The following is a 14,433-nucleotide window of genomic DNA, read 5'->3' as shown; positions in this document are numbered from 1 at the left end:
AAACCAGACCCACATTTGTTGACCCTCTACTATGTGTCGTCCTGCCCCCGGTCTGTGCCTATTCACTGAACACTCAGGCCGTCTTGGGAAGCTTGGCGGCCGTTCTGGGTCTTTGGGGAAGAAAGGGGGAGGCTGTCCATCAGGCAGTGGTGTGGAGAGGGGTTCTGTGTCTCTAACCATGGGTCCCGGGGCCCCTGTTCCTCTGGTCCCCTCCTCGTGCTCACCCTGCAGTGGCCACACCGCCCCCCATGCCCTTCCTTGACCTCACAGGCCCGTGCCTGTCTAAGCCTCTGCCTCACCGTCCCCGCCTGGAACACTCTCCCTCTGACGTCCGTGCGGCTCACTCCCTCGTTGCCTTCGGGTTCCTACGATTTAGCTTTCTCTCCTGAATGTGGACCCCTGACACAGCCTCCATTTCACTTATTTATTTGATTTATTGTTTGTTTCCCCACAAGAGGGCCAGGGCATGATTTCTCTCTCCCCACCTGTGCCTGGCACATGGTGAAGTTTGTCCAGTGAACAGGTGAGCGAAGGGACAGGTGGCTTCATCACTGTGCGGTCTTCCTGCCTATTGCCGAGGAGCAGAGCACGATCCAGAATCACACCATACCCTGTGCTGCGGACAGCCCCACTTTTATTCCTGCAGGTACTGGAAATGTACATTACAGAAAAATAGACTTTGGTTTCTGCTCTTGTGCTCAGGAATGCCAGGAGCTCCTCCGGCGGCCTGACAAGTGTGGGGGCCTGGTGGGACTGGAGTCTGACCACGCTGCTGGATGGCCTGCATGGGCAAGGCGCCCACACAGCTGGCGTGCCACATGCTCAGGTGGGCTTCTGTCCGCCCTTCAACATGGGGTCGTTGCGGGGAAGTATGTCACGGTGGGCAAGATCGTCAAACACCTGACCTGCAACACTGCGTGCTCGTGAATGACTTCTAGGTTGTGGGCCAGCGGCTCCTGGCTGTGGGTGCATCTTGCTGCTTCTCGGCCCAGCACGAATTTGCTCCAGATCTGTGCACCTGCCTTAGCTGCACCAGCACCTCTGGATGCCTGCAGTCGCCAGGCTGGGCTGGACGCAGGGCATGGTGGCTCCACCAGAGCTTGTGGGCCAGTGGGGACAGAAGGCTAGATCAGTGTGCAAAATGCTGTGACACAGGATACAGGGCACCCCAGGACAGAGGGGGAACATCCAGGAAGCTTCCAGAGAGAGGCAAGGCTTTCTCCAAATTCTGAAAAAAAACTTACAGTGAATATATGCATTTCATATAATAACCCTGTCCCTTGTTTATCTTTTATGTCTACCTTTTTTTTAGCGCTTATTTTTGAGACAGACCAGAGCATGAGTGAGGGATGGGCAGAGAGACAGGGAGACACAGAACCCGAAGCAGGCTCCAGGCTCTGAGTTGTCAGCACCGAGCCCGATGCGGGGCTCGAACCCACGAACTGCAAGATCATGACCTGAGCCGAAGTCAGACACTTAACTGACTGAGCCACCCAGGTGACCCTACGTTCTGCCTTTCTTTAAGAAAATAAAATGATTGTGTCCTTCATTTCTCAAACACCGTAGAGGTGACCCTTGAACAACACAAGGTCAGAGGTGCCGACCCCCACGCAGTTGAAATTCCACGTGTAACTTTTGATGCCCTCAAAACTTAACTACTGGCAGCTCACTGTTGACCTTGTGCCTTACCAATAGGAGAAATAGTCGATGAACACATATTCCGCATGTTAGATGTATTATATATTGTGTCCTTATAATGACGGTAAGCTGGAGACAAGAAAATCTCCTTAAGAGAATCCTAAGGAAGAGAAAGTACATTGACGGTTCTGTCTTGTATTCATCTAAAGAAACCCACGTGTCAGTGGATCCGTGCAGTGTAAAGTGTGCTGTTCAAGGGTCGGCAGCGTTTCTGATTCCACTTTTATCGTATTCTATGCTGTCATGTGGATGACGCCGGAGACACTTTAGAAAAAGGCAAAAAACAGGAGCTGCTGGGGGGGCGCAGTTGGTTGAGTGTCTGACTCTTGATCTCGGTTCAGGTCATGATCTCAGGATTTGTGACTTCAAGTCCCACATCGGGGTCTGTGTTGATGGTGCAGAGCCTGCTTGGGATTCTCTCCCTCCCTCTCTCCACCCCTTCCCTGCTGTTCTCTCTCTCTTCTCCCTCTCTCCCTCTCTCTCTTCCTCTTTCTCTCTCGATAAATAAATTTTTTTTAAACTTAAAAAAAAAAAAAGACAAAAAGTGACCATTTAGATTTGGTGCAAAGTCCGTGAGGCAGCTGTGTCTTCCAGAGAATGTTGGTTAAATCCATCCGGGTAATCCTGTCGCTGGGGCTTCCAGAGGGTGGTGCACCACGCATTCCAGGCTTGCCGTCTGTCCAGGCATCCCCATGTTTTTTGTGGTTGTTGTTTGTTTGTTTTTTATTTATTTTTTAAAATTTTATTTAAATTTCAATTAGCCGCCATACAGGGTGATAATGGTGTCAGGAGTAGCAGGCGTCTCCATTTTTATTCTTCCTCCAGCCCGGAGCCCTTGGCGGGAAGTGCTACCTCATGGGCGCTTTGGTCATTAAACAGCTGAGAGCTTCCTCTGACAGCGAGTGCGAGGTGGGGTGCTCTCCTTCTTGTCACCTCTTTGCGTGAGCGCGTGTGAGTGCACGTGAGAGTGTGCGTGTGTGTTTTCTCCTGAGATTTGCCATTTATGTATGTATGGATGGATTGATGGATTGATGTATGCATGTATTTGTGTGTGTGTGCATGTATGATTTATCTGTGTGTGTGCACGTGTGGATTTATGTGTGGATTCGTGGACTTAACGGGAGTTAACACGCCATGTCGCACTAGTTTCGGGTGTACAATACGCACTGGATACAGCAACTCTGTGCGTCACCCGGTGCTCCTCACAAGTGCACCCTTAACCCCCATCACCTGCTTCAGCCGTCCCCCTGCCCCACCTCCCCTCTGGCGCCCACCAGTCTGTTCTCTGTAAAATACTCCGAGTTCGGAAAGTCTGGCAGACGTTCGGGCAGGAAGGCCGCAGGCCATGAGAAGCCTCGCTGGGAGCCTGGCTGTGATTGGAAACGGTCAGCGGCCAGGGTCTGGGACAACTGTGGGCGTCACCTGCCCTTCCTTCTCTTGCCAAACCTTTCCCGCGCCCTCTGCCCGTCCCAGCACGCTGGGCGAAAGCAGGACAGCCCCAAAATACTGAAAATGGTATTCTCGTGTCTCCTAGTGGGAGGGGGTGCTCGAAGGTGGGCACCTCGCCCGAGTTCCCCGCGACAACGGAGCCCTTCTGACGTCCAAGCCCAGACAGGTGCACGGCCTTCACGTGGCGGAGTGGATCCTTCGGGCTCCGCCGGAGCCCAGGGGTGATGGGGATTTGAGGAAGTGGGGGCCGTGTGTCAGGGTAGCATGTGCCCGTGTGTGGCCAGGTGTATACAGCCCAGGCCGCAGGGCCGACTTTGAAACATGCATCTGATTATCCCTCCTACAGCTGATTATTTCTGATTATTTCTCCTACAGCTTCCCAGCCCACCTTCAGTGCTTACTGAAGACTCTCCTCCTACACGTAGCCCCCAAGTGGGAGCCACCGACACCAGCTCTGTGACAGATCCGGCCATCCAGGGAGTGGCTGCAAGTGGCCCCGGGGACTACGGGGCGAGAGAGCACTGGGTGCTCAGCCTGGGCAGCACAAGGTCAGTGTGATCCAGACAGCCCCATCCACGCTTGCCCGTCCATCACTCTGTGCAGTGGCCAGATGCCAGGGGCACGACCCGCCCTGGTCAGGGGCAGCTCTTCTCGCTGGGAAGTGACAGGAGTGAGGCCCCAGCCCGGAGGCCTGGCAAACGTAGGGCTTCAGTCTCAGCACAAGAAGGAAAAGCCAAACATCCCCCCAGAATTTGCCAGAAGGCTGGAGTTCAGGAAACCTAATGAACATTTGTCCTCAATGGCTTTGTGCTGAGCAGGATGCTCACAGGGCCACACTGGTCTTCACAGGGCTTCACGGGGCCTCACTGGGCCTCAGGGGGCCATACTGGTATTCGCAGGGCTGCAGTGGGCCTCACAGGACCTCACTGGGCCTCACAGGGCCTCACTGGGCCTCGCTGGGCCTCATGGGTCCACACTGGTCTTCACAGGGCTGCACTGGGCCTCACTGGGCCTCACGCAGCCACATGGGGCCTCATGGGGCTCCACAAAGGAGGGCAGCCTCCCCTTGGTCCTGCGTTGTGCAGGTGGGCACCCGAGTCTTGACCATTGTCCACAGCTGGTGGCCCAGCCCGGCCTCCCCGGCAGCTGTAACAGCCCATGGCCTGCACAGGGGTGGGCTGTCTGACAGCGACAAGGACCCTGCCTCAGGCAGCCACGGTGACAGGTGCCTGTGAGTGATACCAGCAGCACAGGAGGGAAATTACTGCATTGTCACCAAACACAGACAGGCCAAAGGCGGCGTCTTTCCGGCACCAGAGTGAGTCTGCAGTAGGAAAAGAGGAATGAAGGTTTTAGAGGCCTTGCCGTGAGAGGTGGCCGCCTCTCCCTGAGCTGTGCCCGTGCCAGATGCAGGGCCTTCCTTCTGTGGAGCGGCCCTGCCTCAGGGTCCCGGGCAAGGAGAGGGGGGACACACAGAAGCCCGTCCGTCCAGCCCCAGGATCCCGGGTGGCCTCGGAGGCCAGGGGCACAAGGTCTGGGGTGGCGGCCCTGGCTCGCCCCAACGTGCACCACTTTGCAGGGCGGCGGCCCATGCGGCCCTGAGCGGCCTCAGGGCCAGCAGGTGGATAGACCGCAGCACCAGAGCCGTGTCCGTGCACTTCACTCTCTATAACCCTCCGACCCGACTCTTGTCCAGCGTGTCCCTGCGCGCCGAACTGCTCCCTGCAGGGGGCCTGGCCCTCTCCCCGCTGGTGGAGTCGGTGGCCATCTTCCACAGCAACTCGTCCCAGTGGTACCGCCTCACACTTCCTGAGGTGGGTCCGCCCGCACCCGTGCCTGCTTGTGGGTCCCAGGCTCCACTTGGGGCGGCCCACCTGCCAGGCTCCCCACCGCGTCCCTGCTCCCCACGTTCACGCAGACCCGCGGTGCCACCCCCTGTGACACAGGGCCCGGCAGGGGACGGTCGGCACCCTCTCTCTGCTTTGAGATGCACGTTGGCATCAGTGCTCCACAGAGGGGTGGAGGAGCGTCCCAAAAGAGGCTTGTTCAGCTTAAAAGTGTTACCTGGGAGGGTCCACGGGGGCTCAGCACGGCTGACCTGCCCTGGGACATGTCTCGTTCGGACCTTACTACACGTCCTGTCCCTGCTGCTGCTCCGAATGAACAAACACAGGCAAGCAGGAACTTCAAGAAATTGTTCTTCAGGAGCTTCCAAGGCTCTGCCTGGCCCAGGAGCCGATAATAACACACATCTCACAAATTGTGGAAAGTCGTTCTCTGGAGCTGTATGAGGACGGGCCGGGAGGACCCTGCCGGGTGGCTGCGTGCTGTTCGCACCACAGGGTCTGCCTGCACATGGGGCCCACCACGAGCTCACCTGTGTCCCTAACTGACGCCCCACAGGGGGCAGCGGGGCGGGGGGGGGGGGTCCTGCGGGAAGGGTACCAACAGCCCCTGGTGCCTGGCGGGGAGCCAGCTGGGAGTGCAGACCTGGGAACACGGTGTATCGTATCTTTGTCTCGTGTGTCCCTCCGTCAGCTGGTCTTCCTGGCGCTCAACCTGATCGGCCTGTGTCTGCACCTCTCTGGCATGGCTGAGACGGGCGTCCGCAGCTACTGGCACAGCCCGGGGCTCTGGCTGGAGGTAAACTCTCCTGTCGTTGTCCTCGAGAAAAACGGTACCAGAAAACCAGTGTCCTTACCTGAAAACGAAGATAATTTTAGCAGGAAACGGGTTGTGCTCTAGCTAATTCCAAGCGTCTTGCCGTGTCCCCCTCTGTCGTGTTGATGACAAATAGCATGGGGTCAGCATCCATTCGCTGCTCCTGCTGTTACTTTGCACCCCTAGCCGTACGGGTGCCATTGTCGGGGGGCCTCCCTGGGAGCCCCCTGAGGCACCTTCCTCTTCAACCCTGCAGCTCACCGTGGTTGGAGCCGGCCTCGCCTACCACGCAGCCTCCAGCCACCTGGTAACTCTCACCGGGGAGGTGGCCGACCACTTCCAAAAGGGACTTTTCCACGAGTTTCTAGACCTCAGTCTTGTGACTTCATGGAATCAGGTATGGAAGGGCGTCCAGGGCCTCACGTGCCCTGTGAGGCTGCCCAGAGGAGGAAGTCATCCACGTTCTAGAAGGTTCTAGACAAGGGATTTGTTCCATATTGAATGAAAATGCTCTGAGCCTAGGACAAGGGTGAATGGGACAGGGAAGGGCCTGGAGTCCTTAGGGAACATGTTGCAGGGGTGCATGTGTGTGTGTGGAACGTGACTCTAGAACATGGACTGCTCCAGTGACTCTACGTGAGAGACTGAGACATATCATGTCTGTTTCCTCTCCTCCTAATGGCGCCCTGGAGGTGGGTGGAGTCAGCCCCTCCCATGGTGCAGGAGGGCCCTGGTCCCGCCGCAGGGACTGGCCCCCACCAGCCTGGGCCCCATCAGAGGAGCAGGGCCAAGTGCACATCCGGGTGGGTGAGCCCAGGCAGGAGTCCTCGGGGGCTGGTGGGGGGGGGGGTGGGCAGCACAGCCTGTGGTGTGGACAGCTGTCATGGTGGACGTGGATGTAGACAGGTGGAGCTCTCATGTTCGGCTTCCTTGTCCTGCAGCCTCACAACCACCCCCCTGACCCTGCAGGTCTTCTGGGAGCTCCCTTTTCCACCCATTGGGTGGCAGCCAGGGCCCCAAGTGACCTCACACCCCCAGGGTGGGCCCTTCCACAATGACCTAGAAGAATGGGCTCTTCTGTGCCCCGGATGCTGACCAGCCTCTCGGCTGGCACAGGGCCATGCATGGTGGGGCCCCGAAGTCAAGCTGCACACACAGATGCTGGCCCAGAGCAGGCAGTGCCCTCACCCCTCTTCCACGTGTCCATTGAATGTCGCCCTGTCCTTATGGCGCTGACCAGCTGCGTTGTGCTGACTTGGTTTATCGCGTGTCCGTCCTCAATGCTGGAGGCTCCGGGGAGGAGGGTGGCCGCTTCTCTGAGATGGACGGCGGGCTCCTGTCTGCCTTTCGCTGTGTGTCTGCACTCACTTGCCGGTCTCCCGAGCTCCACCTCCCGTAACAGTGGCTGCCATGCTGGCCTTTTCCTTGCTGAGTTCAGGGAGGCACTGGCCCCCACTGTCTCTGTGCCCGCCTCGTCACAGCCTCACGGATGGGGGCATCTGGGCCCCGGGACTCTCCATCGGGGCTAAAGTCAGCCGGCCCAGCTTGCCAGCCTGGCCACACTCAACACACGGCTGCCCCCCAACCGTCGGCCTTGGGAAGGGCCTTTGCCTCCTCCGTGGCTGCTGTTGTGCAGCTCAGTGAACTGAAGCCCGACAAGGTGTCCTGGTGTTTCTAGAACCGGCAGGGTCCCAACTCAAGCCTGGTCTTTCCAAACGCGCGTTATGATTTGTCCTTGGCCCTAGTCCATTCTGCAGACTTTGCTTGCTGTCCCTCCAACACCTGGGACCAGGACGTCATCACATGCAGCGACTGCCTGCTGGGTGTTCCTCTCGCGCACGGCCGGCAGGTACAGCCGGTAGTTGGGGTGATGTGCTGACCCGCTCTGTCCTTTTGTCTCAGAGGGTGTCGTGGCTGCAGGGGACCCTGTCCTTCGTCCTGACGCTGAAGTGCATCTGCCTCGTTGGTGTCCAGACACCAGTGGCGTCCTGCTCCTTCCTGACACGCCGCTCTTTTGCTGGCGTCTTCGCGGCAGGGGTGAGGCTTCTCCCAGAGCCAGGGTCAGGTTCCCTCCTCGATAAGTGAGCACGGCCAGCGTCCTCTTCTGTTAGCACCTTCTCTGGGTGGGGTGACGGGGAGGGACGAGCTCTCAAGCTGAGACACCCCTAGAGTCCCGGGCTTCCAACATCACCCCGTGGTTTTCCATCACGGGTGCCGGTCGCGACGTGGTGAGTTGTGGCCGTGAGCACAGGAGCCCCGACCGAGTCCACACTTGCTTTGTTCCGTGCCTTCCGGCCGCATTATTACCACCACTACTGCCAAAGCAGCCATTCTCCCCCGCGGAGCGTTTGCTAAATGCCGGGACGGCAGCTGGGCTGTCTGGTGGTTCCCTCCCTGAACTGTCACAGCCAGGCCGCCTGCAGCCCGGCTCTTCCTCACGGGGAGGCCTCCACTCCCCTTGCTCCCGAGGAAGGGTCCAGGCCGGGTGATCTGATCAGGTGATCTGACTGTCAGGGTGCCAGACTCTACTTGCACATGGGGAACCAAGCACAGATGCCCAAACCCTGCTGGCTTCGTGCTCGGCAGGACAGGCCCAGCAAACCAAGGCAGGAACAGCTGACCCCGGAGTCGAGACCCGGCTTCAAGCCCAACTGCACCTCTCCAGAGCCTGCTGTCACAACCGTGGGCCCGTACCCAAGCTCCGCCTCCAGGAGCACATGGCAGGCATGTGCCTGGCCATTTACCCTGGGCTTGGAGATTGCGCGTACGTGGAACTCTTCTGACTACTAAACTGGTCGTTGTTATACCACTTTGCAACTCAAAAAAATGCTTTTTTGTTCAGAAGAACACAGAATATCATGAGTACATTGTCCAAACTAAGTGGCAGAGCCCCAACTGTTCAGAAATTATGGGATGCGCAGGGACAGGTGTGCGGGGGAACCACACTTGCTCGGCCCACGTGGCGGACCACTGGCGGCTGTGATTCCACTCAGAGTAAACAGCAGTGAGGGGAGCGCCAGCGTCTTCGTAGGGAGGCCTCGGGTGCAGGGCCGGGGCTAGGAGCACGGGAAATGGGGCCAGCGGGGGGGGGGGGCTGGGCTGGGGCCCACGTGGACCCGTGATGACGGGCTGGCGGTCCGTCATGCAGGTAGGGTAGACCTGCACACATGTGCACACACATGCACACGCTCACGTGCACACTGGACCAGTGGTACCACCCGAGGTTCCTAGATCAAGTCTCCCATGTGGCACAACAACCAGACCACAAAACTTGACCTGAGTTAAATGTAACTCCCTTTGCTTCTTAAGTGGTTTATTTTACTGATTCCTTGCCAGGTGCTGGAGACATGAAGCATGGCTGCCAACAGCTAGGGTGGGGTGCAGGGAGGAAGAGAGGAGAGATGGTACCTGGGCACTTGAGATAGAGGAGGGGGTGGAGCTGGTGGGCACTAGGGGAGGGGGAGGGGAAGGGAAAGAAGAGGGGAAGGGAGGGAGGAGAGGGGAGGGAGAGGAGAGGGGAGGGGGGAGGGAGGAGAAGGGCTAGGGAGGGAGGGAGGAGGAAGAGAGGAGAGATGTGAGGGAGGGAGGGAAGGGTAAAGGAGGGGGAATGAGGAGGGAGGGAGGGGGAGAGAAGGGGGAGGGGTTAGGGAAGGAGAAGGGAGGGGAGAAGAAGTGGGGAGGGGAAGGGGAAGGAGGGAGGGAGGGAGGGAAGGAGGAGAGGGGCAAGTGAGGGAGGGAGAGAAAGGGGAAGGGAGGGGAGACAAGGCGGGGAGAGGGGAGGGGAAGGGAAGAGGAGGGGGAGGGGAGGGGAGAGGTTCAGGAGGAGCAGAGAGAGAGGAGGGGAAGGGGGGAGGGAGGAGGAGGGGAGGGGAGAGCGAAGGAGGAGGGGTGAGGGAGGAGGAGGAGGGGAGGGGCAGGGCCCCAGAGAAGGTGCAGCAGACAGAACCGGGCACTAGGGATGACAAGATCGACTCCCAAGAAGCTGCTTCTCCAAGCGTGCTGTTGTTTGGAAGCCCTCAGAAGCCCCCAGGCGGGTCTTGGGCTCCGCGGAACCAGGGCCAAGTCAGGTGAGTGATGGCAGGTTTTCTCCCCGCAGCTGGCGGGCGTCCTGATGCTAGCAGCCCACTCCCACCTGAGCACAGCACCGCCTGGCACCTTCACGGACGTCTCCCGAGGCCTGCTGTTCCGTTTTCCAGGAAGACGCCAAAGAGACACATTCCCCGGTCTTTCCAAGTCGGACCCGCGGGCCCCGGCTTGGTGCTGCGGGGCTTTCTTTATAGTAACAAGCACCGTGTGGTTGGGAACGGTACGTGCACCTGCCCCAGACTTTGAAGTCAGGGTCTGCCGTAGGTGTGAAACTCTCCTTGTCCGTGTGCACGTCTCCACGTGGCCATGGCTCCCTGAGGCCCATCTGCCCTACGAGGGGCAGGGGCTGGACACTCCTGCAGCCTGAACAGGTCCAGCAAGACCGAGCATTCCAGCGTGCTGCCTCCTCCAGGGAGACCCCCAGCCCTCCAAGCGCTGAGCTGCACCCTCTTTCCTCCTCTCGTGGTGGCTGCTAACTCTTGCCTTGTTATTTCAAACTTCCCATCTTACAAAGGTTTCACTCCATTAGCCAGCCTTCACCGGACAAGTTCTCTAACCTCGGGCTGAGTTTGGAATGGGGATCCGTTTCCCACCTTCCTACTGATCTGCCACTTGCCAATCTAGTCATGTCACACACACACACACACACACGCACACGCACACGCACGCACACACCAACTTAAACCCCCACCTTGACAATACTCAGACCTGAGTCCTTTTTTTCTTTCAGTGTTTCTAGCTTCCTGGTCACGGCTCATCCATCCATCTAGTCTTCCCTCTGCCCGTCCACCCATTAACCCGTCCCGCCCTCCATCCATGCACGCATCTACCCATTCATCCACAGATCCCTCCCTCCTTCATTTCCTCCCTCCCTTTTCCCTCCATTCCTCCCTCCATCTATCCACCTATCCATTCATCCATCAACTTATTCATCCGTCTATCCGTTAACCCATCCATCTATTCATATGTCCACCTGTCCATCCACCTATCCATCCATCCACTTATTCATCCACCCACACAATCCATCTACTCATCCAGCCATCCCCCCACCTCTCCATCCATCCACCTATCCACGTAGCCAGCCAGCCAACCATCCATCCACCCACCCACCCACCTATCCACCTATCTATCCACGCACCTATCCATCCGCCTATCCGTGTAGCCAGCCAGCCAGCCAGCCATCGAATCATCACCCACCTCTCCATCTATCCATCCATTCATCTACTCATTTGTTCATTCATGCACTCATTCCACAATTACTTAAAGAACACCCATTCTGTTTAGGCAGTGGTGAAGAGGACATTGTCCACAGTCCATAGCGGATGACACGAGTATAAACAGAATTGTAGCAATTTTTAAATTTTGATACATTTCCTTTATTGGATGCGTGATTTGTAACTATTTTTCCCATTCTGTGGCTTGTTCTTTTAATTCTTTTAATGGTGTTGTTTTGCAGGAAAGTTGTTAGTATTTGTAAAGGCCAATTTACCAGTTTCTTCTTTTATAGATTCCACTGGTGTCCTATCTAAAACCAAATGGCAACGCCACCGTCACACGTATTCTCTCCTGTGTTTCTTTTAGAAGTTTTGTAGTTAATAGGTTTTAGATTTAGGTCCGTTCTGAATTAATATTAGTATAAGTTTCGAGGGGTGGATCAGAGTTACTGTTCTTTCACGTTTGGGACATCCAGTTGCCCCGGCACCATCTTTAAAAAGCTCGTTGAGCTGCCTGTGTATCTTTGCCACCAATCACTTCACTGTTTCCGTGATTCTGGTTTTGGGTCGTCCTTGCTATTCCGCTGACCCCTTCTTTTGCCAATCCCACGCTGTCTTGAGTACTAGAACTCTATGTAAGTCTTAACGTGGCACAGATGAGTCCTCCAGATTTGTTCTTTTTCAGTTCAGGCTGTTCTTGTTCTTTTGCCTTTCCATATAATTTATAGAATCTGCTCGTTGGTATCCACAAAACGGCATGCTGGGATTTTGAGATTTCTAAGGATGTATAAATCAGATTTGGAGAGAATTGACATCTTCACGATAGGAAGTTTTTCAAGCCAAGAATCCTGTCTGTCTGTCTGTTTATTTACATCTTTGACATCTTGTAGTTTTCAGCACGTGGATCTCGCACAACTATGCAGTTCTAAAGCCTACCTAGAAGCTTCCTCAAAGAACAAGCAAAATAGAGTCCCATTTGTTTTCCCGAGGGGACCAGGAAGTCCTCACACAGCAGAAGGGATAGTGGAGTTGGGCTTTGTTGGATGAGAGGGACCAGCTCACGGAGACGCCTGGGAGCAGGGTCTGAAGGCTGGAGTTCAGAGTTAAGCAGCCGTGATTTGGGGAACGATGCTTGGAGCCAGGAGGGCTCTGAGTGTCATGCTAAGATGATAAGGCGCTTGGACTTTATCATGAAGAATAGGAAGGCAGTGGTGCCCAGGGGGTCTCTGCAGAGACAGGCTCGTGTGGCTGGTAGAGGAGGAAGCCTCGGACCCACACCTCCTCTCTGAATGGATGGTGTCCTGTCCTCGGGCACTGGGCCTCCCTGCAGGGCTCTGACACGTTGCCAGGGGTTCGAGGGATTTAGGACCGAGCAAGGAAAAAGATGTGACCACGAGAGACAGCAACACACACAAGCGGTACCTGGACACACCTTGACAGGTCGCACAGCACAGGACCATCCAGAGGCTGTTTCTCGGGGCCACCTCAAGAAAGGGAGAAGGGCAGTGGATGCAGGGAGGGTGGGAGGTGGTCTTCTGTGTGTCCCTGTGACCCAGTGGCGCGAGGGAAGTCTGAGTCAGAGCTCCGGAGGGCGGGGGCACTGTAGGGTCTCACCAGGGGCAGCACCCTGTCTTACCAGGGGCAACAACTGTCCGGTGACTTTCTGCAGGGTATGCAAAGCAGGCCCTACATGGCTCAAAAGTTTGCTTGTTTGGACTATTTTTAAAACAGTCAAATGTGCAAAACTTTGAGTTTGGTGCCCACGGGCTTTTTGAGCTAACAAGTCTCAGCCTGCAGTAAAGAAAGAAACAAACTGGGGCCAGTGTGCGGAGACCACAAGGGCGCCTCTTCCTGTCTCCCGAGCACAGGCACAAGCCCACGGTGGGGCACACGCATGGCCGGCAGGGCTGCTGAGGACCCCAACCCGATTTTACATGTGGAAAGTGCACGTCACATTAACAGTGTTTGTCCTCAGCTGTTAGATACGGAAACATCCTTTATGGTAAGATTTGTTCTCAAGGCTGAATCCATCGTGTGTTCTGAGTGAGCTTAAGGCACGAGAGGTGTTTTCCTGTTTTGCTAAGCAATTGGTGTCTTACTAAAAGCTCACAGGACAACATCCTGAGATGCGATCTCCACTTCGTAGTCTGTCAGGTTAACAAAGCCATGTTGGGTTTGGTAACATGCAATTTGTCTATCTTTTTTGTCCTCCTCCCCAGCTGAGAGGTTCCCTCATGACTCTTGTTCGAAAAAGAAAATCTTTCCAAAGCAAATCCCTTGTGAGTCTAGAAGACGTGACTGCGTGCGTGTGGGGACAGTGCCTGGCCTTGCTGGGACTGGAGCGGCCACAGGGGGAAGAGGCTGAGACGGTCGAAAGTCAGGTGACTGTGGGGCCTGGGTGAGGGGGCACAGTGGCACATTCAGAGGAGGCTTCCTCGCAGAACTTGGCTTTTGGTTATTAACCATGGTGGCGATTCGGTGCCAACTATCTTTGCAAAGGCAGGACATTTTTGGTTGAAATTCTAAGGCCTTGAGGGGATTACCAAGCACGTTCTCTTCCACAAACTCATTATGTTTGGATGACCCTGTTGGGTTAGAAAGGTGGAGTTTGTGGGCACCTGGGTGGCTCAGTCAGTTGAGCGTCCGACTTTGGCTCGGGTCATGATCTCACAGTTTGTGGGTTCCAGCCCTGCATCGGGCTCTGCTGACAGCTCAGAGCCTGGAGCCTGTTTCCGATTCTGTGTCTCCCTCTCTCTCTGCCTCTCCCCTGTTCATACTCTGTCTCTCTCTCACTCTCTCAAAAATAAATAAAGATTTAAAACATAAATAAATAAATAAAAGCAAGATGGGAGTTTATGATTCCTGCTTCGACCAACAAACACACACCACCCTGTCCCTGTAGAGTCGTCATTTGATTTTGGTTTCTGCCACCAGACCCAAACCTCTACCAGAACGTGGGGACTCAGGCACAGTGTTTGAGCCTAGTCACCCTGACACGGAGGCAGGCACATCAGAGCCAGTGTTTGCACGCCAAGTGCCCAGCTGTTTCATGACTGACAGTCATCCCTCAGTGTGGTTCATACAGTCGTGATAGCATGCGTTTTTATAGGGCTTCGTTCTGTATCACGTGTTTACCATTCCTTATTGCCTTTAAGTCCATGTAAGAGTCCTCACGTAGACATTCTGAACCCTAACACTTGCCTGTACGTGACACAGTGAATCAGGGACCGAGGCACGCCTGTACATGACACGGTGAATCAGGGACTAAGATGTGAGGATTTGGGCCCAGCACCCAGGTCTCTGACTCCAGGGTCCAGTGAGCTTT

The 14,433-nt window shown here is 56.0% G+C and overlaps 1 protein-coding gene across 12 annotated transcripts in view; it reads left to right on the top strand.

The window, feature by feature from the left end:
* PKD1L1 (polycystin 1 like 1, transient receptor potential channel interacting) overlaps nucleotides 1-14,433 on the top strand; it is a 133,060-nt gene that overhangs the window by 102,090 nt on the left and 16,537 nt on the right. For 6 of the 12 annotated variants that reach the window (XM_045052098.1, XM_023250145.2, XM_045052099.1 and 3 more), the window contains 9 exons: nucleotides 703-826; nucleotides 2,524-2,607; nucleotides 3,523-3,695; nucleotides 4,727-4,961; nucleotides 5,686-5,790; nucleotides 6,065-6,205; nucleotides 7,711-7,845; nucleotides 9,905-10,114; nucleotides 13,328-13,489. In XM_045052098.1, coding sequence (XP_044908033.1) covers nucleotides 703-826; nucleotides 2,524-2,607; nucleotides 3,523-3,695; nucleotides 4,727-4,961; nucleotides 5,686-5,790; nucleotides 6,065-6,205; nucleotides 7,711-7,845; nucleotides 9,905-10,114; nucleotides 13,328-13,489 — 1,369 coding nt within the window. The other 6 variants (XR_006594054.1, XR_006594053.1, XM_045052102.1 and 3 more) reach the window with 6 other exon arrangements.

This window comes from Felis catus, chromosome A2, assembly GCF_018350175.1.
Source record: "Felis catus isolate Fca126 chromosome A2, F.catus_Fca126_mat1.0, whole genome shotgun sequence".
Lineage (NCBI taxonomy): Eukaryota > Metazoa > Chordata > Mammalia > Carnivora > Felidae > Felis > Felis catus.
Note: the sequence above shows the minus strand (reverse complement) of the source record. Positions and strands in the feature narration are given on the sequence as shown.